Source organism: Magnolia sinica, chromosome 8 (genome assembly GCF_029962835.1).
Source record: "Magnolia sinica isolate HGM2019 chromosome 8, MsV1, whole genome shotgun sequence".
In the NCBI taxonomy this organism is placed as follows: domain Eukaryota; kingdom Viridiplantae; phylum Streptophyta; class Magnoliopsida; order Magnoliales; family Magnoliaceae; genus Magnolia; species Magnolia sinica.
This window is the reverse complement of record NC_080580.1, coordinates 82434151-82457753: the sequence shown is the minus strand read 5'-3', so window position 1 is coordinate 82457753 and position 23603 is coordinate 82434151. Positions and strand designations below refer to the sequence as shown.

The window sequence follows — 23603 nt, the reverse complement described above, 5'->3', positions numbered from 1 at the left end:
TCTCCGAAAGCTTTTACAAATCCACAAAATGAGAGACTTTCTTAAAGCAATAAACATTACCTGTTTGATGTCACAAGCCGCTCCCTAGTCACGCCAGACTTGTGCGAGTTGGGGCCAATAAACCCTCTAACTCGGGAAAGTTGCAACACGATTCAAGACAAAACAAGTCGAACCTCTAACTCGGGAAAGTTGCAACACGATTCAAGACAAACAAGTCGATTCAAGTAACTGAAGTATTAAAACCATTGCCACAGAAATCATACGAGTTTCAAAGGAATGGCAAAAGGCAAACACACCCTTGAAACTTTTATTGACCACCTAAAAATGAATGATAAATAGAATGCTATGAACATTCAACCTATGCTATTATTGAATTATGGCTCACCCAAGAGATGGTCCACCGATCGGATGATCTAGGAGGTCATAGGCATACAACACAAATGCACAACCAATGGTCCAGTATTGATACCAACTAGTAAATTGTAGTAAAACTCAATTAGTTCCAAACAATGGCGATATCATTTATTCGCATGAATTCATTTTTCCCATCATTAGCATGTGTTTGCATGACCATACGTGTATGAGCGTATTTACAATGTTGTACTGCAGACAATATGCTCCAAATACATTGAAATTTTAAATAAAGTTACTGAATATACAACACATTCACATATATATCTCATAAAAACCAGTTTGGCAGAAATCTCACATAGGAATGTAGCAGTGCAAGATATGTATCCTACAATCCATGAACTTCACTTCCTCCCTCCCACCATGCTTTGTCCTGGTGATCCGGACAGGCTACTACCAGTTTGGGAGGCCCCATTCGTCTTAACTCCTCCATCCGCATTCCTCAAATCAATCAGATCTTCGAATAATCTGTATGAAGGAATGAATGGCTTATTTCCCATCGTGGGTCCCACATGCCTCACTGTGGGGCTCCCCAGAGTTTCTCTGAGTGGAGAAGCTGAATTGATATTCCCTCTTGACCCAAATGAATTATACTGACGCAAGGGTCTGGCGGCGTGCATAGGCATGTAGGAACCACCAGCAGGGTTGGGTTGAGCCATTTGATATGAGTAAGGACTCGAAGACGGCGGTGGGCTATAGTGGTTATTGGTGCCGGAGGCCCATGGTGGGGGCGGGTAGCTGGATGAGTTTTGGGGCAGCTGAGATTGTGGTTGGAATTGAGGTTGAGGTTGAGCCCATGGGACAACGTAGCTGTAGGGTACCTGCCCTTGGCCTGCAGGATATGGCTGTGGGCCATAGGGATACCCTTGTGCGTTGGGGGCCACTGGTACCTGATGTGCAGATTGATTATAGGCGGAAGGAGGTGTCTGTGGAATATTGGAGGCGCCGGGAGGTGTCTGTGGAATATTGGAGGCGCTGGGAGGTGTTAGAGGGGTATGGGGAGACGATGGGTTTGTGGAGAGAGTAATGCTCAGGAGGTCGATCATGTCTTGTTCCTTCGTGGTCCGCACCGGAGTTGGTGGGTTGGGCAAGGCCAATGCATTGCTCAGTGTGGAGGTTGCAGCTGCTGGTGTGCCCGTGGCTATGGTTGCATCAGATGCGCCCTCAGAAGGCATGGGGCTGGTTCTCGAACGTCTGCATGCATAAAATGAGTACTTAGATGCATGAAAATGATAATTCAGATCTGTATGATGCCGGCATTTTTTTCATCCAATATAGCAAACTTACAGGTGGTGCCCCATCTATTGGTAATAAAAGGAGTTGATCAGGTGGGCCACGCACATGGGATTGGGCTTGCCATAATCTCCACTATCAGATGATCCTAGCAATCCGATAAAATGGTTTATAAATTCCACACTTAACAATGGGGGTGGAAACGGACACTTAGGATCATCCAATTGGGGGGATTCTCTTCAGGTACCCTCACATTCACCATGGGGTCCACTGCATGAACAACATAGATCACTGAAAGGTGGGCACTGCATGTACAGTTGGTCTGGTTGAGATCAAACATTGTATGTTTCCTCAAATAATAACAAGCAAATCATGTGAAACCTGCGAGCTAGCTGGGCAAAGTCATCATCCTCTTCTTCCTCTTCTTCGAACCGATCACCTACAACCACTGCAGGCGTCCCAGGTGCATTTGTTCCAGAGCTAGAGTGAACTGCTTCAGTTGGCGGAGGATCGGCTCCAGCCGCAGCAGGGGCATTTGGTCTGGGGCTGGGGCTGGAGCTGGTAGCTTCAGCTGGCAGAGGAGAACCAGAGGCTATCGCGTCATGTTTTGCAAGCAAGATTTGTAGGTTGTCATTTAATGCAAGACCTTGCCCCAGAAGCTCCTCATCACTGCCCTCGTAACAAAAGGTATGCAACATTATCAAAACTAGCAATAATAGATGCTTCGTAACAGCACCAAAAGAAGAATGGAAATCTGTGGAAATGAAATCAATTTGTGCAGATGTGACATTTTTCCCTGTTTGCAAAAATCACAATTAGGTGCGAAAATCATTTCAAAACTGTTAACCCTAGATTTCCACTGCTACATGGGGCCTCATGCTTTTTTACCATTGACGTTTAACCCTTTCCATGGAAATCATGTGCACTAAAACAAACATGTTACTGTGGATTCTTTTCCACACATTTCCCTATACTTTGATGTGACAATTGGTTTTCCACATCCATGTTTTGGTTTCCACCAATCCAAGAAGGCTCTCATTATGACCTCAGATGTTCTGACTTCTATGTCAGGATTCAAATTTACTCGGGTCAAGAACGAACAAACGAACAAACACACACACACACACACACGCAGGCAAAAAAAATCTAGACAGTTTGGGTTGAGACATTTGTATGTGATGCGCCAATCTGGACAGTTTGGGTCGAGGCACTTGTATGTGATGCATACAGCAGCCGTGTGACAGAGTATCATATCAAATAATTCCATTTTTATCAATCTTCAGGTCTAGTTTGGATCCTGCATTAGTATGGGACTGAGGGACTTGAATCGAGTCAAGAACACGTGCAGTTCCTTCTTCTTTTTTTGGCCTTCATGTCTTCATTTCTATTTTTATCAGCTTTCATGTCTAGTATTCCATTTTTATCATCCTTCATGTCTAGTGTGGATCCTGCATTAATATTGGATTGAGGGACTTGAATCAGGTCAAGAACAGATTCCATTTTTATCGGCCTTCATGTCTACTTTGGATACAGCATTAATACAGGATTGAGGGTCATGATTCGGGTCAAGAACCCATACACACGCACGCACACATACAAATTCCATATTTATTGGCTTTCATGCCTAGTTTGGATCCTGCATTAATATGGGATGACGGACTTGAATCGGGTCAAGCAAACACACGTATGGTTAATTGGTTATGGATTTGTACTTCAAATTCAAAGAACTATTAATAGTTTGAGGCATTGACCTGAGAATCCTTTAGTGTGCATGCAAAGTTCTCCCTTCATGTTATGAAGGGATAGCCATTAGCATTCCTCTTTCATGCAAATGTGGAAAACATCAGATGATCCTAATCCTGGGTCCAAGGCTAACATGGTAGGGGCCACCCATTGAACAACTTGGATCTTGCACAAACTTTGTGCAACTGCTGAATCTCTTTCTGCATGAACATTCATGCATCATGTGTTACATTATTAGCATTACGTCAAAATTGCAACATAATTTTTGAGGTTTCAAAAGATTTGACACAAACTGCCTTCTGTACATCATTGTTAGTATTTGGCAATTAAATTTTCATAATATCTTATAAACTGAAACCCCATTGAAGTTCAAAAACCACAGATTCCACATGGTGCAGGGAAGTGCTTTCAAAATTGACCATGTTAGATTTGTTTTTTTTTGCCCCCTGGAGAAAAATAACAGTTTTATTAAGAGGTGCCAAACAGCTTAAAAAACAAAAACTGCATCAATTCAAAAGAAAACAAGCATCTGATACATATGGCAGGTTGAATAACGACCCATTGTAAATTGGATATTATAAATTAGATACGTTTATCTTTTCAAAGCCAAGCCGCCACCACCACTTCTTTTTTTTTTTGGTTGAAAGGTGACAAAATTCATTAACAAATAATAGAAACCAAACAGCATCCACATCAAGAAGTTAAACATGGAAACATATGGAAAGGTAAGTCTAGTTAAGAGAACTGAAAACTGGAACCCCTCCACCTACACCGCAACTGTGAAGACATGGAAGGGCTGCTGGACCATGCATTCACAAGCTCAAATCACTCCCACATCTTGACTGCCTTGGGAGCCGCCTAAATATACCATAATCATTTCTACCAGTTGGATGGACGCACTAGAAAGCATCTAATAACAATAATAAATGGATAAGAAACGGATCATATTTACAAATAACTCACCCAGTTGAATTTACCATCTGCATTAGCTTTTTCTGGTTGGAGCGGCATTGACCGACCAGATCCACTATCACTTCATCCTTAACAGCCTAAAAAGTGCAAAGGGGGGTATGAAGATTAACTGACACCTTCAACAATTAGGCATGTGAGAGATTAGTAATAAAGCAGCATTCCATATTAAAGAAGCAGGTAGGGGACCTGGCGCTCTCAGGGCCTGGGCCCATAAACTTGGCCAATGGGCCAGGGCCATTGATGAATGGCCTGGCCTAGCCCAAACTGTTGGTCCTAAAGTAGTTTATGCCTATTTGGTGTAGAACATCCTAGCAGTGGAAAATGTGGATCACAACATAAAAATAACATGGTGTGAAAATAAGGATCTAACTCACTGTCAACAGTATATGGGCTTTTCATCTAGATTTTGGTTTTTCAGGCATCCATTTGGAGTTTTGTTCTGAATATTGCTCGTGCCATTTTGATGTCTTTGTTGTAAATTCTTATTTCTAGTTTCCAATAAAATTCCTTGATATGCAGAAATAAAATTAAAAATAAAACTTGATCTCATGACATGATAATCCAAAGTCTAAAAAATGTGCAAATCACATACTCAAAAGTATCGTGCATACCTCTCGGTCATTTGGGTTCACAGCTTGCAGCATGTCTGTTAGAAGTTCCATAACACTCCGCATGGAATCAAGGTTTGATAAACTGAGAAGGTAATAAGACATAATAAACAAAAGATGGAGTTATTGGCAGCAGAAAAGCACAGAAAAAGACGTAACAAAATCTCCGAAATAACCGAAATAAAAAGCAAAATGTGGAGCACCATCACAAGAAGACAGCCTGTTCAGAAAGCCAGAAGCCCAAGCAGAACTCTTACCTTAAACTTGCCATCTCAGATGCCATTGCTTCATCCAGTCTTCTAGTGGTATCGCTGGGCATTCCATACCCTGCTTGAGAATGTCTTGCCCCTGGATGTGTGGCTGGAGGAGTAAATATTGGAGCTGCATCTAAAGATCGCTTTGGGAATTCTACTCCAGATCGCTGCAGTTCATACATTTCCACATGTATCAGACCAGAGTCCTTTTTGGGCCAATTCATTAGTTTTTTTTTTTTTAATGGGAAAAAAAATATTATTAGGCAGATAGAGGCCAACAACCCAAAAAATATAGCAAACAAAAAGGGCAAAAACAGAAACGAAAACAGCCGAAACATTACAAAGAAAGCCAAACCCAAACTAACTCAAAAGCAATCTACCCAGTGCGCATGCTCTTAGTATGGACCGTCACGCAGATCCAAAACAGCAAAGCCCCCTTGCCAGCCTATCTTTAGCTAACTGATCTTCTATCTCATTTGCTTCTCTTGGAATGTGCACCAATGAAATCTGCTGATTACCACACAGATCAATAGCCTTCCTTAAGTCAGCAATCCTCCGAGGCAAAAGGCTACCTTTCGCCCAAGAGAGCATTTTTTTAGTCACCTTTGAACATCGCTGGAAAGAGGCGAAATTCCACCACAATCTCAACCACTTTGAGTATGGCAACGGCTTCATAGAGATTAGAATAGGCAATTCCTAAAGGAACGGAGATGCTGAACATAGCCCTCCTGCTGCTGTTTCACACAATTCCACCCACCCCAGCAAGACCAGGGCCCAATGCCCATACCAGTAACCAGTAACCAGTAACCCAATTAAGATAGACCGTTAGGAGTTCAAATGGGAGTAACTACTACACCTTTCAATAAATGGCATTTAACAAGATAATCTTTTGTTTGTTCACAATCAGATCAAGCATTATTTGCATACGAGCACACTGAGATCAGGCACAAACATCTCAATCAGTTAGGTGCACAAACCATTTTGACATGAGTACAGGAGCAAAAAATAGGTACACAAATAAGCATGATTGGGGCGTGCACACACGCACGCACACAAACACATGCTATGATAATCATGCTGATTTTTATTTCAATTCCCCTATGGCATCTCAATCGGTTAGGTGCAAAAACCATTTTGACATGAGTACAGGAGCAAAAAATAGGTACACAAATAAGCATGATTGGGGCGTGCACACACGCATGCACACACACGCATGCTATGATAATCATGCTGATTTTTCTTTCAATTCCCCTATGGCCTTTTCTGCTCTCGACACCTTCACTATAATATGTATGTGTGTGTATTTGAAAGGTGTAGCTGATAATGAAATTCCACTGTATAATTATCTACTTAAGTTTTTTTTAATGGTTTATACAAATTTCTTAGGGAAGAAAGAGAAACATAAAGATACTGTCCCCAGAGAATTATATTAAAGGGATGAGAGTTCCTATGAACAAGTTCTGAAAGCCTTACCCCAGCCCTGGCAAGTGCAGTCACTTTCTGCTCAACACTGGGTGAGGGGAAAACAAGATGTTTAACATGTCCCTACTTACATCAGCCACAGTTTTGCCAGGGTGATCCAAACTTACAACAATGAATTGCGCCTACGCACTTCCTTGAGAGTTGTGGTCTCCTTCGAAAACATCTTCAGCATCAAACTGGACTGGAAAAGCTCTCTTCACGTATTTGGGTGTGTATGTACATGATATTATTTGATAGTGGTAGATTGTAGAGAATATTTATTAGTAGTACTCATGATTGATACATATCAAAAAATATTTAACTTTCAAAGGGAATTTGAGATCCCATCATGGTGTGTTGTAACGGCCGTTATGGGGCCACATCGGCTGTTACATAATCGTAGCGGTGCCAATTGTTACGCGTTACGGGGCCATAACAGCCGTTACAGAAAAAATTACCCATATTGGCTCCATAATGGCTGTTACAGCCTGTTATGCCCCATAACGGAGCTGATATTGGGTTTTTTCAGTTTTTTTTTTTTTTTCAAAAAAAAAAGAAAGACCATAGCAGCCATTACGGCTATAAAAATTTAAAAATAATAATAATAATATTATTATTATTAAAAAAACCGTAGCAGCCATTACGGCCCATGTTTGTAAGGGTAACAGTGGTGGTTGTTACAGCCACCATTACCGTTACAGCACACCTTAGATTCCACCATTATAATTGTTGACTTCATGCATGAAAGTGTATCAGTTATTAAGTAGACTGCTACAAGTAATCACAGAAAGAAACAAGAAAAAAAAAAAAACTTTTTATGATCAAATTATCTTTTAGGGGTGGAAATATCACTTATGATCCCTTGTTTTGCCTAACATATGTCTTATGTGTATGCAAGATGGGGAATCGATCGATCATCTTTTCATTGACTACCCATTTGTGAAGAAGATTTAGGATCATTTTCTCGATAAAAAATAAATTTTTTTATAATCAAATTATCTTTTAGGGGTGGAAATATCACTTATGATCCCTTGTTTTGCCTAACATATGCCTTATGTGTATGCAAGATGGGGAATCGATCGATCATCTTTTCATTGACTACCCATTTGTGAAGAAGATTTAGGATCATTTTCTCGATATTTTTTGCATTAGTTGGGTTATGCCGAAAGCAGTGGAGGATCTTCTTTTGGTGTTGGCATGGAGGAATGACAGGAAATTTGGTCAAGGCTAGGTGGAGACTTCTAATCATGGCCATTATGTGGGTTGTTTGGGGAGCGAGAAATGCTAGCTGTTTTCATAATGTAGCTATGTCCATTGAATAAGTTATTTCTAGAATCAATTATCTTCTTTTGGGTAAGGTAGATTATGTAAAAGCAGCCTAATCTAGCTCTTGAGCCTAATCTAGCTCTTGGGCCCCTCTTTTTTTGTCTTTCTTCCTTTTTTGGCCTTGTATTCTTTCCTTGCCTTTTGGCGCAGGCGTGTGTGTGTGTGTGTGTGTGTTATGAAGGGTGCTAATAACACTCCACTCTCCCTTCCAAGTCCTCATGATTCTAAACCGATTTTAAGGTGAGCTTCACAATCCTCATTGGTTAATGATAATGAGATCGCTACATCAGGACAATATGGAAACCTAGTTAGAAATAGAATTGTAATGGTTCAAGCATTCAAAAGAAAATGTACGGGTTATCCATAGTATGAATTAGTAGTTAAAAATGCTTTCACAAAACGAAGTATGCCAAACAGAATGTATGGAATACTAAGTATATGACCCAGATTTCATTTTATAAAAATAAAAAATAAAAAATAAAAAATTCTCCAGACATCCAGGGAGAGCAGGACTCCAACAAGGTGGAAGATTTGGCTGAACGAAGGTTTTCATCTAGCTTCTGATTATTCCAGAAGGCCTGTGGTTGAAGAAACCTCTAGAAATGTTATCTCGCGGCGACAAAACTAAATTGAGGTTGTATTTTGTTGTTTTATGAGATTTATGTGTCGACCACAAGGGTAACATTCCATAAGCTAATATAGCAGATTCTCCTGCTACAAGATCAACTCTGGTTGGGGATTTATACCATTTGCCTGAATGCAGCCTTTAGCTTCGTCTTTTTTTTCAATTTAAATTTTACCACTGAATAAAAACAGGAAACCATAAGATATCTGAATAGGAGCTCTCAACTGTTTTGTCGAGTCAATTGGAAACTAGAAGAGAAACCATCAACTGCCAATAGCATATCATGATTAAACCTCTTGCTTGGACACCTCATCATGTTAAATTAAATGCCAGTATCTTATCACTGGTTAATCTCGTACTTGTAAAACCAGGGACAAGGTCACATGAAAACATGCTATCGTTACAACCAGTGTATTAAATAGCGTGGTAGCGTAGCGTGTAGCGTACAAAAAACGCTACGTAGCGTATAAAATAGCGTAAATACACAGTAGCGTACGCTACAAGGGTTGTAGTGTGTGCTAAGCGTGTAGCGTATATCGCATACGCCTCAGGACTACCATAAGAATTTTAAAATAAAAGTCATTTTAGTTAAAAACTTGTTTTTAAATGGTGGTGACTGGGCATCTTTCCTTTTGAGTAGGTGGTGGGAGACTCCTATTATAAGTCTTTTTTTTTTTTTTTTTTTATAACTTAAAACAATCGCAATAGGGCTTTCGAACAGCCCTATTGCAATGCCGCAGCAGCTGCAGGTTCCCCATTTTAGAAGCTTTGATTCCAAGATTTCGAAGAGCCCTTTCTCAAATCCAATTTTTGGAGTTCAATCGGAATTACAAGAGCATCATCTTGCTGGAATTTTAGGAGCATTGAAGCCCAAACAAGGGAGAAATTGCGTATCCCTCTTTTCGCAGCCGCATGGACAAGTAGCTCCCAAAAATCAATTTTCAGTTGATTAAATCTCTATTTAAGGTATGTTTTGGCCCTTTAATCATTGTTAATGTGTTTTATTTTTATTTATGCTGAAATGTTGTGTTATTTTTTCATTTTTTCAAATTTTTTTTCTTTTTATGGGGGCTATGGTGTGTATAGCATGGATTTGACCCATCCAACCATCACGTGGGACACATGCATGGGGTCCACTGTGGTGTTCTATGCCACAGCCCACATGTGTGGGGTCCTCTGCGGTGTTTTATGCCATGGCCCACATGCGCAGTCATGGCCCACATGCGTGGGGTCCACTGTGGTGTGTGTATGACATGGCCCACATGCGTGGGGTCCATTGTGGTGTGTATGGCATGGCCCACATGCGTGGGGTCCACTCTTGTGTGTGTATGGCATGGCCCACCCACACGCGTGGGGTTCACCATGGTGTGTGTATGGCATGGCCCACATGCGTAGGGTCCACTGTGATGTATGTTTTTTTTGAAGAATGTGACATTTATATATTTTGCTTTTTTCTTACTATTTAATATATATATATATATATAAATAGAAGTATTGTGTAGCTTATGCTAGACGCTACGCTATTTCGCTTCACGTTACGGAGGGTTAAACGCTACGCAACACGCTACCGCTATTTAAAACACTGGTTACAACTGCCTGGGCTGTAATAACTAAAACAATCCTTATTTTCTTTTTTGCTTGCTTTCTTTCTTTCTTTCTTTTTTTTTTTTTTTTTTGGTACAAGTATAATGGCTAATGAAAATCATCATCACCATCTAAGCCTTATCCCAACTAATTGGGGTTGGCAACATGAGTCTCATTCTGACATTCCATTCTATCAAAGGACCATAACTTCAGTTAGACCAAGGTCATCAAGTCTTTTCTTACCACCTCCACCCACGTCATTTTGGGCCTGCCTTCCCCTTGTCCCTTTAGAGCCTTCAAATGGCACCAGCTCCTTCAAAACGAGGCAGTTCTTGGTCTCCTTTGCACTTGACCAAGCCATTTAAATCTACTTTCCCTCGTCTTTTTACCCATTGGTGCTACTCCTAAGTTCCCTCGAATGCATTCATTTTTAATTCTCTTGTAACTGCCCAACAATTCTGTCTCATAAAGCATGGCCAGTCTTATAGCTATCCTATAAAATCTCCTTTTGGTTTGAGTGGTACACGACAATCACATACAACTCCAGAGGCAAATCTCCATTTCTTCCATCCAGCCTGAATTCTATGGCAAGATTCTTCTCAATGTCTCGACTCATGAATTATCAATCCAAGATATTGAAAGTGGTCATTTTGGGAAACTTCTTGGTTAGCAATCTTAACTAATTCCTCGTTTCCACTACTATTGTTACTAAAACTGCACTCATCTCTTGTTCTAGTCTGACTAATTTTAAATCATTTAGATTCTAAAGATAAATATAGTTTTGTGCTTATGCCCACCATAAATGACTATGAAAATAGAAGGAAATTTAGCAAGAGTTTCCTCAAGACATATATGCTTACCCGCAATTCATCATATGCCCAGTAGTATTGAGGAAACTTTCCTCCAGGCCCTCCAAATGCTTCTTGCCAAGAGTCTAGCAGCACTAGAATCTTATCCCTCACGTGCATATCAGTCTGCAAAAGTTCAATAAAGAAACTTTCATAAATTCATCAACGGGGAAAATGTTAACATGAAAATTGTGATATGAAGGTGAAGAGCTAGTAATAGGTGAGCATATGGGTTGATACTTGCACAAAGGTGAATTTCAACGTTGGGCCCATTTATGTGACCTTGATAGAAAAAGAACGGTGTCTCTCATTTTCCTATGTGACATTTTGTTGGAAAAGAAAGGTCTTTTCAAGTTTGATCAGTGTGATTTTAAGGCTATGGTCCATACACAATAGAAGCCGGTATTTGGCAGGTAGGCATTGTTCTTCATTCACGCCACAATTTGTTGTTTGTTGTCTTTGGCCACTTGTTTTAGGTGTCATACACCATATTTCATTCTTAAACCCGACTGTGCGTGTGCTGGGTCGGGACAGTCGAGACCAACCCAATAACAATTAAATGGGTTGAGTAGGAGGATCAGCTTGCACTCGATGAATTTCAAGTGGGTGGGTCCATCCATGGGACAATGGGTTGTGGATTGGGCTCAGGCCAGAATTATTGCCCCGTGGGGTAAACGGTTGGGCTTAGGCGTGGGCCGACGTGAACCCATTACCACCCATATCAACCATGGTCTCACTATACATATAGAAGAGCAAGTAATCAGAGCTATATCAAGTCTTTTTAAGTGGGTGGTGAGGTTTAGCCCTGTTAATTCCAGTGTTTCATTATCATTCAAAATATCTATGCTAGTTTCAGAACTTGGACGCATGGACTGTCCTATTTTAAATGACACCATTGATGTTTTCCTTCCCAAAACAAGTTGGTAAAAGGCCTTCTTTCTTTAAAAGTCAGAAAGGTTTTCAAAATTGGCCCCCTTAATGGCCTCAATATATGGTACCCAGATGCCAATACAGACACGTATACTCGTTCATGGACACCAAAACATGCATACAACTCCATTGCCCAAAAACCAAGGTTCAAATATGGATAGATCCGCGCTAGCCTAACAACACAGTCCTACAAGGACGTGCCTACAACTAACTGAGCACCCATTGGGGAAGAACGTACATGAGATCCACACCATCCATCAGGTGTGCTGCCTCATGTTCACCTTGGAATCCAAAAATTGGGTTGGTCCAAAAGTTGGATAGGCCGCACCACAGGAAGAGTGGGACACCCACCAATAGTTGTGTACGGGGCCCACCATCATTACATATGCCATCCAATCCATTCATATGATTCTTCTCATCAAGATGAAGGCACTCTTCAAAAATCATGCTATTCTGAAACTCAGGTGGACCATGTGAATTTATAGGTTTTAGGCAGATTTTACATAGATGTTCAGGATCAAGGGCTAACATGGGGTGGCACACGATGGATGGGATGGATCCCATCTACATAAGTGGTCCATCCACATCAGTGAATGGTCACACCCCCTGCACATGTAAGCGCTTTGGATAAGATCCATTGAAGTGGGAAGCCTTACCCATATGTGCAATAACAAGAAAGCCCAAAGGCTGTTCCCATCCCTGTCAGGGGAGATGCCAACCATCTCATTTTGGGTAAGATCCAAGTGAGTGCTTTCGATATGGATATGGATCCAAACATCCCATTTGTAACGCAAGATTTTCACTTAGGGTACCACCAATCATGACATGAGGAGCGAGAAGCTAATGATGATTTTGAGATATTGATTTTCTATTGATTAAGAACAGTTTGTTATTGGCCACTTTGACATGTTCTTTATATAGCTTCATGGTCTGAGAAAATAGATTCTCGAGTCTTGAGTTCTCCACTCATAAAACAAACAACAAACAATTTACTCTTTTAATGTTCAGTTCTCCCTTGTTGGCGTATGGGCCCTTTTTGAAAAAAATTCTACGTTGACAGCAAAATGAAAAAGAAGATTGATTGGTGTTTTAAATACCCTGCAAGTATAGCCTATCTGGTGATCAGTAACTAGCATTTTATTTTATTTTATTTTTAAAATTTGAAAGATAACTAGAATTCATTAAAATTAGAGAAGGGGAAAGGAGCTCCCAAGTCTCAGTACTTAAAAAGGGAGCAGTGTCCCAGTGGGATGCAAGATCACAGCCAAAGAGCTTAGGCTACCTGCCAGTGGGTTAAAGAGATATTTAGCCCCCCAGCAAGGGTTGTAATCTCCTGAAAAAGAAAAGCCAAAGACCAAGGAATACAAACCTCCCTTTTTACTCAGGAAAGAACATTAGAATGAACACTTCCAATCAAAATTTACTGCTGTGGAACTGGTAACTAGATGCTATATGGGTTGTCAAAGGTTTTTTAGTAATTTCGTCTTCTTTTTTTAGACATTATCACTAACTTCTAATATTTAGTTTGTTTGCTTCATACTTCATGGATAGCCATCTGGCATATGTGTACAGCTTCCTACTTGAGGTAGGATAAGTGGAAAAAAAAAACCTTTTTGGGAGGCATTAGACTTGACCACCTATGGCTTAACTGAAGTTATGGCCCTTGATAGAGTGGATTGGCGGAATAGGATTCGTGCAACCGAGCCCAATTAGTTGGGATAAGGCTTAGATGATGATGCTAGTGATGGAGTTTTGGGAGGCATGGGGTGATCTAATACAAGGGTTTTCAAATGTGGGAAAGGCATTTACAGGTAAACAAGCATGTAGGTTGTGAGAGGGGAAATGGGAGACATGGGGTTAGGAAGAAAGAATCCAGAGAAGCAATCCCTGAATTTGCATTGGTGTTTGGCTTTCTTATAAGCAGAAGTAGACAAAATAACATACTGATAACAAATGCTTGTTTTAAAAGAAAGGGATGCAGTTTGTAACCTTTAAATTTGGGATATACTCGTCACAATTTAACTTTTCCCACATAGAAGAACAGAGTGCTCAACATGCAAGGACTATAAAGTTACACCATGTGAAACTGTGCAACATAGAGTAGCATTTGTAGATGTACCAACATAGGGGTTTCTGGACCTGGAAGGCCATTTTCAGAATAGTCAATACTTTGAGCAAGAAGTGGCATATGAGGCTGGAAATGGATCCAAGGTTCGATTCTACGAGGATGTTTTGTGTGAATAGAGGCTGCTATCTTGCATGTTTCAGAGGTTGGTGCAAGTTTCTTCAGATAGGGGATTCTCATTTTGCATTGCTTTTTGCTCTCCCGTGGTCAAATAGTCTGGGTCCCCCATTGCCACAAAAATTTGACTATCAGATCCTCTGTTCAATCTTTCTATTCAGTGATTTGATCCTCTCATGATAAAGATCCTCCACCACAGACAAGATACATATGATCATATAAGGCCTGTGGTTATGGCTTTCTATTGGTTGGTAGAGGAGTAGGGTTCTCACCATCGACAACCTTCAGAAAAGGAATATGTTCATTCCAAATGCTCGCACTATTTATCTTCAAGGTGCAAAGACAACACATCACTTGTTCATGCCGAAACACAGAGAAAGAGAGAGAGAGACTTTTCTCGCTTGGTGCGCTCTCTACACAAGTTTTTTTTTTTTTTTACTCTAATACTCTTGTGGTGCCCCCCAATTATAGAGTTAATAAGATCTTGATACCCGAATCACAAAGAAATGAACACTTATGCACTAATAAGAAATATCTGAGTAGAGGGGGAAATAACTTTATTGATATTCAAAATTCTTCTCTTACAATACTTAAGAAAACTCACAACTAAAAAAATTGAAATGCCCAACTCCTACAACACCCCACCTTTTACAGACAGCAAATACAATCCCTATGAATCTTTAATGAAGTAAAAAGCCCCAACTATTAAATTGATGACAAATCAATCTATAATTTATTTACAATGATAAAATCCCAACAACAAAGATTTAGCCTAAAATAGCTAAATCAAATCCACTAAATACCACCAAAATCTTAAACCATATCTTCTGCATCAGCCTCCCTATCCTATCTTAAAATGGCTAATGTGATCTAACATTTAGACCCCAAATTCTGCAACAAACAGCCCATAACCAGCACATGCTGGGGGCCCTAAGGTGGGCTGTGGGCCTACATCATCTTGGGTGATGCTAGCTTTGGTTGGGAGGGGAGATGGAGTAAAAGGAAAGTGTTGTGGCACCTATTCTTAATGGCAGGTCTTCGGTCAATTTGGACAGCGTAATGTTGGATGCTTTTGTAACCACCATCGACTTCCAGATGGGGTCTTTAGGAAGGCCTAGATGGATCTGATTGTGTGGGCATCACTACTTAAGTAGTTTGTGGCATTGTAGGTGCTTTTTTGCTTCTTTTGATTCTTTAGCTTTCTTTTGTGTAATCTCAAGGTGTGGATTTCTCATCTATATTAATTTCTTTAAGAGTTTTGCTAAGCATGTGCATGCGCAATTAAGCTCAAGTACACACCACACATGCTAGCATGGCACATAAGTGTGGGATCCAATCCATCCATCAGGCTGGTCCAATCTTGAACATGTTTTCCCAAAAATAAAACTGGTCTATTCAGCAACTGAGCCCCAATACTAGAAACAGGTGGATAGGTTAGAAACTCCAGCCAAGTTTTTTGTCATACATTTACTTTGCAAACGGTGAAGCACCTGACAAGTGGATTAAACTGACTATTGGGCTAAAGCAACATTATAGTTGTGCCATTATGATAAGTGAATCAGATCTCAAACCTACCGTGCCATGCTGGTACATGAGCTGCATGGCACGCCTGTGAGGACGCAGATTTCCTGCAAAAGCCTTTCACAGGAAGTTCCTGCGGTGGAAACTTGGTGGGCCCCACCATGATGTTTGTGAGGAATCCACTCTGTCCATCCGTTTATTTTAGGAGATTAGACCAAAAGTGAGCAGGATCCAAGACTCAAGTGGGCCGTACTAAAGGAAAAAGGTAGTTAGGGAAATTCTTACCATTGAAACCTCCCTGGGTTCGACAGTGATGTTTACATGCCATCCATACCGTTAATAACATCATTCCTACTGGGATGAACTGAAAACACAAATATTAGCATGATTCAAAACTTTTGTGGCCCCACGAATATTTCAACTGTGGATGTTCAATTATCACTTTTTCGGCCCACTTGAGCATTGAATATGGTTCATTTTTGGCCTCGTGCCATAAAATGAACTCACAAAACGGATGGACAGGGAGGATTTCTCACAAACATCACAGTGGGCCCCACCAGGGTTCCCAGCGCAGGAACTTCCTGTGAAAGGCTTTTGCAGGAAATCCGCGCCCCGCCTGTGAGCTTAGTAAGGCACTTTCTTTCATATAATTTATTGTTTTAAAAAAAACGTGTGTGTGTGTGTGTGTGTGTGTGTGTGAGAGAGAGAGAGAGAGAGAGAGAGAGAGTTGGAAATGAGTATAATGGTGAAACTCAAGGTTTCATTTAGTAACAACGATAGAAGAAGGCAAATGGCATCTTAAAGCAAAGGAGGGGGGAGATATAAACAAAGATGATTGACTGTACAAAAAGAATGAAGAGAGAAGTGTGTAGGTTTCAAGGCAAAAAACATACCCAAAAAAAAAAAAACATTGCAGTGAGGGATGAAATACAAAGGGCGATTAGAAAAAAGACAGACGCGGAAAAGCTCGAAACATATAAACAATATTAAAAAAAAAAAAAGTAGTAAGCCCAAGTATAAAGTGTGTAACGAAATGTACACGATGGTCAAGCACTAGCGAGTAGAGAGGGAAAGAAGATATCTAGCGGAAGTAAATATATAAACCATATTATATACAACAAGGGCATGGTTTAGAGGGTCTAGGTGAAAGATAGAGAGCATGAGAGATGTACAGACTACTTTTAGAGGTTGTTGAATGGATATGAAGCACATGGATAGACCTAGGAGGAGCCTTAAAGGCCAAGAATTTGGGAGTGCATATGCATTATCGTGGAACTTAAATAAGGGAGTAACAGCAGCCTTAACAAAGATGGAGGATTAAAAAAGGAAAGATTGTAGGGATATATGATATACCCCTAAACGTGTGGAAGATACCAGGCAATATCCAATTAGTTTTTGTAAAGAGTATTTTCAACAGAATTTTGTCGGCTTCTTTTTTCTTCTTTTGTGAAGGACAATTGAAATTTTGAAACGAAAGAGGAAAAGAGATGCAAAAAGATGATGAGAGATCCTCCAGCTAATACAACGAAGAGTCGAATCTGATAGGAGAACAATGATTAAGTTTGGAGGCCTGAAAAAATAATGAGAGGAAGACCTAAAAGGATTTAGACCAAGGTGGTGAGAATGAAAATGAATGTTTGTTAACTATCCTTAGGTAAGGCCTTAAATAGGAATGATTGGTGAAAAGGATTCACAAAGCCAACCCAAAATAACTAGGACAAAACTACGATGGTGATGATTATTATGATGTATTATTTACTAATTATTGTTTTTTCTAATTTCCTATTTTCCAATAATTACTCACACAATTATCAAGGCTCCACATCTGCCTGACTTGAGTTCACGCCTCAGTTCACAGGGCCTACCATCTTGACTTTCTCATTTTTATTTTAAACTCATATGCCAAATATTGATAAAAGGGCTAGATGACTGATGACTTGTCCTTCCCAATACTGTAGCTATAAAGCCAAATACTCTGACAAAAGGTTATGACACTCCTGCTAGAACAACATCACCAATCTCAACATGGTGGCCTGAGTACAACTGAGTCCTTCGTTAAGAAGTATACAATATTCTCCAGTCACTAGCCATTTTCTTTGAACATTCTGGATCCTGAGATAGGAGCCCCAGTAGTGTAGAAGTCCTTTCAGGATGAAGTCAAGTCAAGAAGACAAGTATATCTACCAAAGCAAAGAGACAAGGTAAAGATGCAATGATCTCGACCAACTTTGAAGGGGACACTCCTCCAAGTTCTGGAACTTGTGGCCAGTCCATTTAAAGGCATTGCTCATTCACCCCCATCATCTGGACCAAACTTGCTAGCTTATTGATCTGAAGAGTTTGACCCACGACAATATATTAGCTACTATAAACAAACCTTCACCACATGTGGCGTCAGAAATGTAGATCACCATCTCCTTTGGCTGCCTAAGAGGAACGAGACAATAGAGTGAAAAGAAAATTAGAAAGGGAAATGAATCTGGAGAGCTAGCAACCGTCTTCTCATAGAACAATGAAAAGCAAAATCAGTTGGGAAGGAAGGAGCCCTGGGTTGGAGAATTCAGAGCTTGTACTTTAATTTTCAGCTCCTCTCGGGGATTTGAAGCTGTGGTTTTTGGTGCATCAAGTGGTTTCATGTTTACCTTACGGTTGTTCTCCGATACTGATTTAGGCTCTTTATAACCACACATTGGGCCTTTGGTCGGTTTATGACATTTACGGCTGTGCATTTTTCCTTCTTGTAATATATGTGGGTTCGATTGAGCAAAAGTATATTTGCATCATTAGGAAGTGAAATGAAGCATCAACAACAAATACCAAATGAAGATAGATAGGAAAAGCTTTTCCTAAAACTCTAGCAAATTGTGCCATGAACACAAAGCCACTGTTCTTCTATGAAAGATTTTTTAAGTTATACTGAATGAAAAGTACTAGATAAAAAAATACATCAAACTCACCTTCTTCTTAACAATTTTGATCATTTCTGCTAATATATTCCGTTCAGCAACTTGATGATGTACATAATCACCGCAGTTTTTTATCATTGTCTCCAAAAGCTGCAAAGAACGCCGAGAATTATAAAGAGAAAATCTGAAGCAACTACAGTAGTAATATTAATCCTACATTCACAATCCATAATATAATAATTCTGACCATGGACTGCAACTACCTTCAAGGAACACTAGAAATAACCAATGACTGTTTAAAATAACATGAAACTTCTACACCATACCATTCCTCTCCTTTGCCAGGGTGGTCTATAAGGTTTCTTAAACTCTTAAGTCAAAGGTTCAAGGAATTGATGCCATCATCATCAAAAACTTCTAGACCATTCATTGCCTATCCCTATGGTTTTGGGTGATTTTAGAAGTTCACTGGACATGAATTGCACTTTGCAATAGCTCAATTCATACAGAGGAAACAACTAATTAGCACTCACTGTGAAAGACTAGCCCCAAAAATTACCACTATGATCATTTTGAGTCAGTCATTAGGGTTTAGGGATGTCAAATGAATTGAAATGTGTCAACCTGCTTTTCATCATTTCCTCTTTACTATTTCAGTTCAATTATTCACTCGGAATTGGGCTAATTCAAAGTGGAGATTGTGTGCATGATCCGCATCATTATGTTTTTGCATACATAGTGACAAATCTCGTTCTCGGCAATTTCTCAGCCAGGAAATTTACTGGAAATCTTCAGATTTTTGTGTTTTTTCAGGATATTATAAAGAAAATATTGCTGTAAATAAAATACAAAAATTATTTAATATCAATTAATAAATAATTTATATGAATAACGAATTGTTTAAAGCTTTTAGTATTTTTCGGGATGAAATCAGGATTTAAAATCTTGCAATAATATTACTTTTCTTGTTTCTCTTTTTTTTTTCCCTCCTTTTCAAGGATAGTTATGATTTTTTATTTTTTTACAACATCATGATTTTTTTTAAGGACAACTATGATAATATCGTTTTCTATATTTTTCATGAAATTATTGCGAGATTTTCAAAATCTCGGCAATATTTATCACTTGTCATGCTTAACTGTGTAATTATGACTTTGCAAGTAGTCCACAAATATGCATGTAGTCATACATGTATGATCTGTCAATTGGAATGAAAAAATCGAAAACTCTTGATGCATACCGTTAGAGCAAGTAGTTGAACCTTGGGATTTTTATGCTGCAAACGCTTCTTCACAGCTTTGACCACCTCCTTTGCTTGCCTGATGCAATCCAACAACAACCAAGCTCAACAAACCACCCTTAACGCTTTTCCACAAGAAACCAAGGGTGTATTTCGACTTACCATCTTTAGTGGATGAATGGATGCAGTCCACCCCAAATCTCAATTGGGTAAAAAGTGGTCCTCCTCTTTGCCCAATTGAGACCCTAGGGCAAAAAAGGGAAGGAAAGAAAAGCCTGCTTACTGAGGTTTCTAGCTTCCACACTGCTCGCAACTTGTGGCACTTTTTCCTTTTCTTTTTATGAAGGATCCCAATGTGGTGGAACATCCAAACAGGCCACAACAAATTATAAACAGCCCTGTTTTTAAAAAGGCTTCTTAAGAAAAAACAATAAAGGATCTTCACTCCATCCAAATAACGTCAGCCCAATAAAAATCCAGAAACAAGAATCAAATGACACAACCCGAGAATTAAACAAAATACTCTTCTTCAGAATGAATCTTCTTTACTCCGGGTAAGTACAACCGATGACTTTTATCAGGTTTCCTCTCAATCATGAATTATATGACCCTGCACCCCCCTAGTCCTGAACATATGCATAGTTTACTCAAAAAATTTCAGATTTTTCTAGCAGGGCCCATGGTTCAATGAACTAAAAAGTTGAAATGGTTCACCCCAAGAGTAGACCATGCCCCAAGAAGTTTCCAGATTTGAAGACTGCAGCGCTCCATGCCTCTAATTTTCCCTTGAGAGTGAACCGTCACTGCATTATTCTTCCTAACCATCTATTTGACGTCCATCAATCTAAGGGCTATGATCATCCAATCAAGAGTATTATCAGGGAAGCCCATCACCCCACCAAATCAACAGTCTAAATCATTGGACCGTGCCCATCAACTGTACCAAGGTTACCTAGATCGTGGGTCGCTTTGGTACATGGTAAGGGAATGGGTCATAGTACACTACTTCCTCAAATACGTTGTACACTAGAGGCAGGATTGAGTACATCACTCCAATACATTCACTGTCCATGCAATATAGTTTTATGTATGAACTCAAATTGCAATTTATATATGAAATGATGAAATGTTATTGATATAGACCCTGCATAGTGAGTGTTACATTATACCTAAATAAATAAAGTATAAATCTCCATACTGTAAATATAAATTTGTATTAACTTAATCAATAGTAAGAATAAAGAGCACTTAGGTAGCTACAAATAGCGATTTGGATTGAAATGAACCACAATCCGGAACGTACAGCGCAGGGGGAACCGAAGGGGGGTTGATGGTGTTGCGTTTTAGGTGACATTGGATTGTAGGCCCCATCAGACCCCACCATGGATAGAGTAGACCATCCCTCAAAAAATTTTGAGATTGGAAGACTGTAGCTCTCCATGCCTCAACTTTCTTTTCAGTCATGTGGACCATCACTGTATTACTCCTCCTAACCATCTGTTTGAAGGCCACCAATCCAAGGGCTACGATTATTCAATTAAGAAGATCTTCAAGGGATAGCCTGTCCACGGTAGGCCCCGCCAAACCAACAATCTGGATCACTGAACCATGCCAATCAATTGTAGGGCCCACCTATGGTGTTGCGTTTTAGGTAACATTAGATTGTGGGTCCCATCAGACCCCTCCATGGATAAACCGTGCCTCAAAAATTCCAAGATTGGAGTTAGTAGCTCTCCATGCCACAACCTTGTTTTCAGTCGAGTGTGGACCATCACTGCATTTCTCCTCCTAACCAACTGTTTGAAGCCCACCAATCTAAGGGCTATGATTATTCTATTAAAGAGATCTTCAGAGGATAGCCTGTCCACATTAGGCCCTGCCAAACCAACGATCTGGATTACTGGACCATGCCATTTGATTGTCGGCCCCACCAGACTCACCATGGATGGACCATGCCTCAAAAGATAAGTCATTGATTGGAAGACTGCAGCTCTCCAGCCCTCAACTTTTTTCCGTTGAGTGTGGACCATCACTGTATTTCTCTTCCTAACCGTATATTTGAATGCCACCAATCTGAGGGCTATGATCATCGAACGAAGGAGATCTTCAGGGGATAGCCCATCCACAGTAGGCCTCACTAGACCAACAGTCCTGATCACTGAACCATGCCCATAGACTGTAGGCCCCACTGGACCACACCATGGATCCCACCGTGGATATACCATGCCTCCTAAAAAATAAAAATAAAATCCAGATTGGAAGACTGCAGCCATCGATGCCCTGACCTTTCATTCAGTTGAGCATGGAACGTAACTGTATTTCTCTTCCTAACGTCTATTTGAAGATCACCAACCTAACAGCTACAATCATCCAATGAAAGAGATTTTGAAGGGATAGCCCATCCATGGTAGGCCCCACCAGGCCAGCAGTCTGGATCACTAAACCATGCGTATTGACTATAAGCCCCACCAGACCCCACCATGGATAAACCAAACCTGAAAAAAAAAATCCCAAAGTAGAAGACTGCAGCCCTCCATGCCTTACCCTTTCATTCAGTTGAGCGTCTACGGTCACTATATCTCTCTTATTAACCGTCTATTTTACGGTCACCAATCTACGGCCTATGATTATCCAATGAAGGAGATATTCAGGGGATAGCCCATCCACGGTCAGCACCACCAAACCAACCGTCTGGATCACTGAATCAAGGGCCCCACTTTCATGATAAAGTCACACAAAACCTTGTCAAAAATTAAAAATAATAATAATAATAACAAAAATACAAAATTTAAATTACGCGGAACCCCTGCCCGGGGGCAGGATTCCAAACTTTAAAAAAAAAAAAAAAAATCAATAGAATTCAAGGAAAAAAATCCGAACGCTCGTATTCTATTTCTTAACATGAATTCCAAAGAAAAATCAATGAGCCGTAATTACCAATGATCGGAATTGATGGAATCGCAGATGTCGATGTTCATGGTCCAATCCGGACCGATCAAAAGATCGCTCGTCGCCTTCTCTACTCTAATCGTTGCCGACGACATCTCTTCCTCTCTGTTTCTCCTGTTTCTTCCCTTACGTTTCTTACTCTCTCTCTCTCTCTCTCTCTCTCTCTCTCTCTCTCTCTCTCTCTTCTCTTAAACTTACAGAAAAGGCCAAAAACAGAAAACCGAATTTGCTGCAGAGAGAGAAATTCAAGGGATTGTTTTGATGAGGAGGAAGACTCCAAGACCTTTCTCTCTTTCCGCCATTACTGCGAGGAAGAGAGAGAGAGAAGGGCAAAAGGGGAAGAAAAGAAGAACGAATAAAAAAAACCCTAGAAAGGTCTTCCGTTTCAAGGGGGTGTCTGTTCTTTTGCAATGTCCCCTCTGTTTTCGGGTTTTTCTTGTTTTCTCTTGGTTTTTCCTTTTCGTTTGATTCTCTCTAGAATCGGTTTGGTATCTCGTGGTACCACCTGAATTGGTATGTTTTCTGTTGTCGTAGCCCACATCACCATCGTGGTGTTGAGCGGAGTCATGACGCGGGCGAGTCAGGGGAATCAGTGAAACTCAACCGGGTCAGGGAGCGGCTTTGGTGAGACCCCGGATCCACTAAGCCGGGTGGGACCCTGACTGTGCGGCTCACTTGAGACTACATCCACACCATCCATATGTATTGAAAGATCTTTTTAGAGCATGATCCAAAAAATGACTGTAGTTC

The 23603-nt window shown here is 40.2% G+C and overlaps 1 protein-coding gene and 1 non-coding gene across 2 annotated transcripts; both read right to left on the bottom strand.

The window, feature by feature from the left end:
- Window positions 1–604: 604 nt before the first annotated feature.
- LOC131253530 (TOM1-like protein 6) lies at window positions 605–23277 on the bottom strand. The gene is made up of 9 exons (XM_058254560.1): window positions 22842–23277; window positions 19905–19983; window positions 18716–18814; window positions 11078–11191; window positions 5225–5388; window positions 4971–5052; window positions 4351–4436; window positions 2026–2313; window positions 605–1605 (listed from the first exon to the last, which is right to left on the bottom strand). The coding sequence occupies exons 1-9, from the start codon at window positions 22946–22948 to the stop codon at window positions 756–758; spliced, it is 1869 nt and encodes a 622-aa protein (XP_058110543.1). The 5' UTR covers window positions 22949–23277; the 3' UTR covers window positions 605–755.
- LOC131254648 (U6atac minor spliceosomal RNA) lies at window positions 12611–12734 on the bottom strand. The gene has a single exon (XR_009175771.1). It is a non-coding gene; the product is annotated as a U6atac minor spliceosomal RNA (small nuclear RNA).
- Window positions 23278–23603: the final 326 nt, after the last annotated feature.

Coding starts and splice junctions, on each gene's coding strand:
- LOC131253530 (XM_058254560.1), bottom strand. CDS start 22,948: ATGTCGTCGGCAACGATTAGAGTAGAGAAGGCGACGAGCGATCTTTTG. Junction 5,389..11,077: donor GGGCATATGATGAATTGCGG/GTAAGCATATAT, acceptor TATGAACTGCAG/CGATCTGGAGTAGAATTCCC. Junction 1,606..2,025: donor TTTGCCCAGCTAGCTCGCAG/GTTTCACATGAT, acceptor TTATGCATGCAG/ACGTTCGAGAACCAGCCCCA.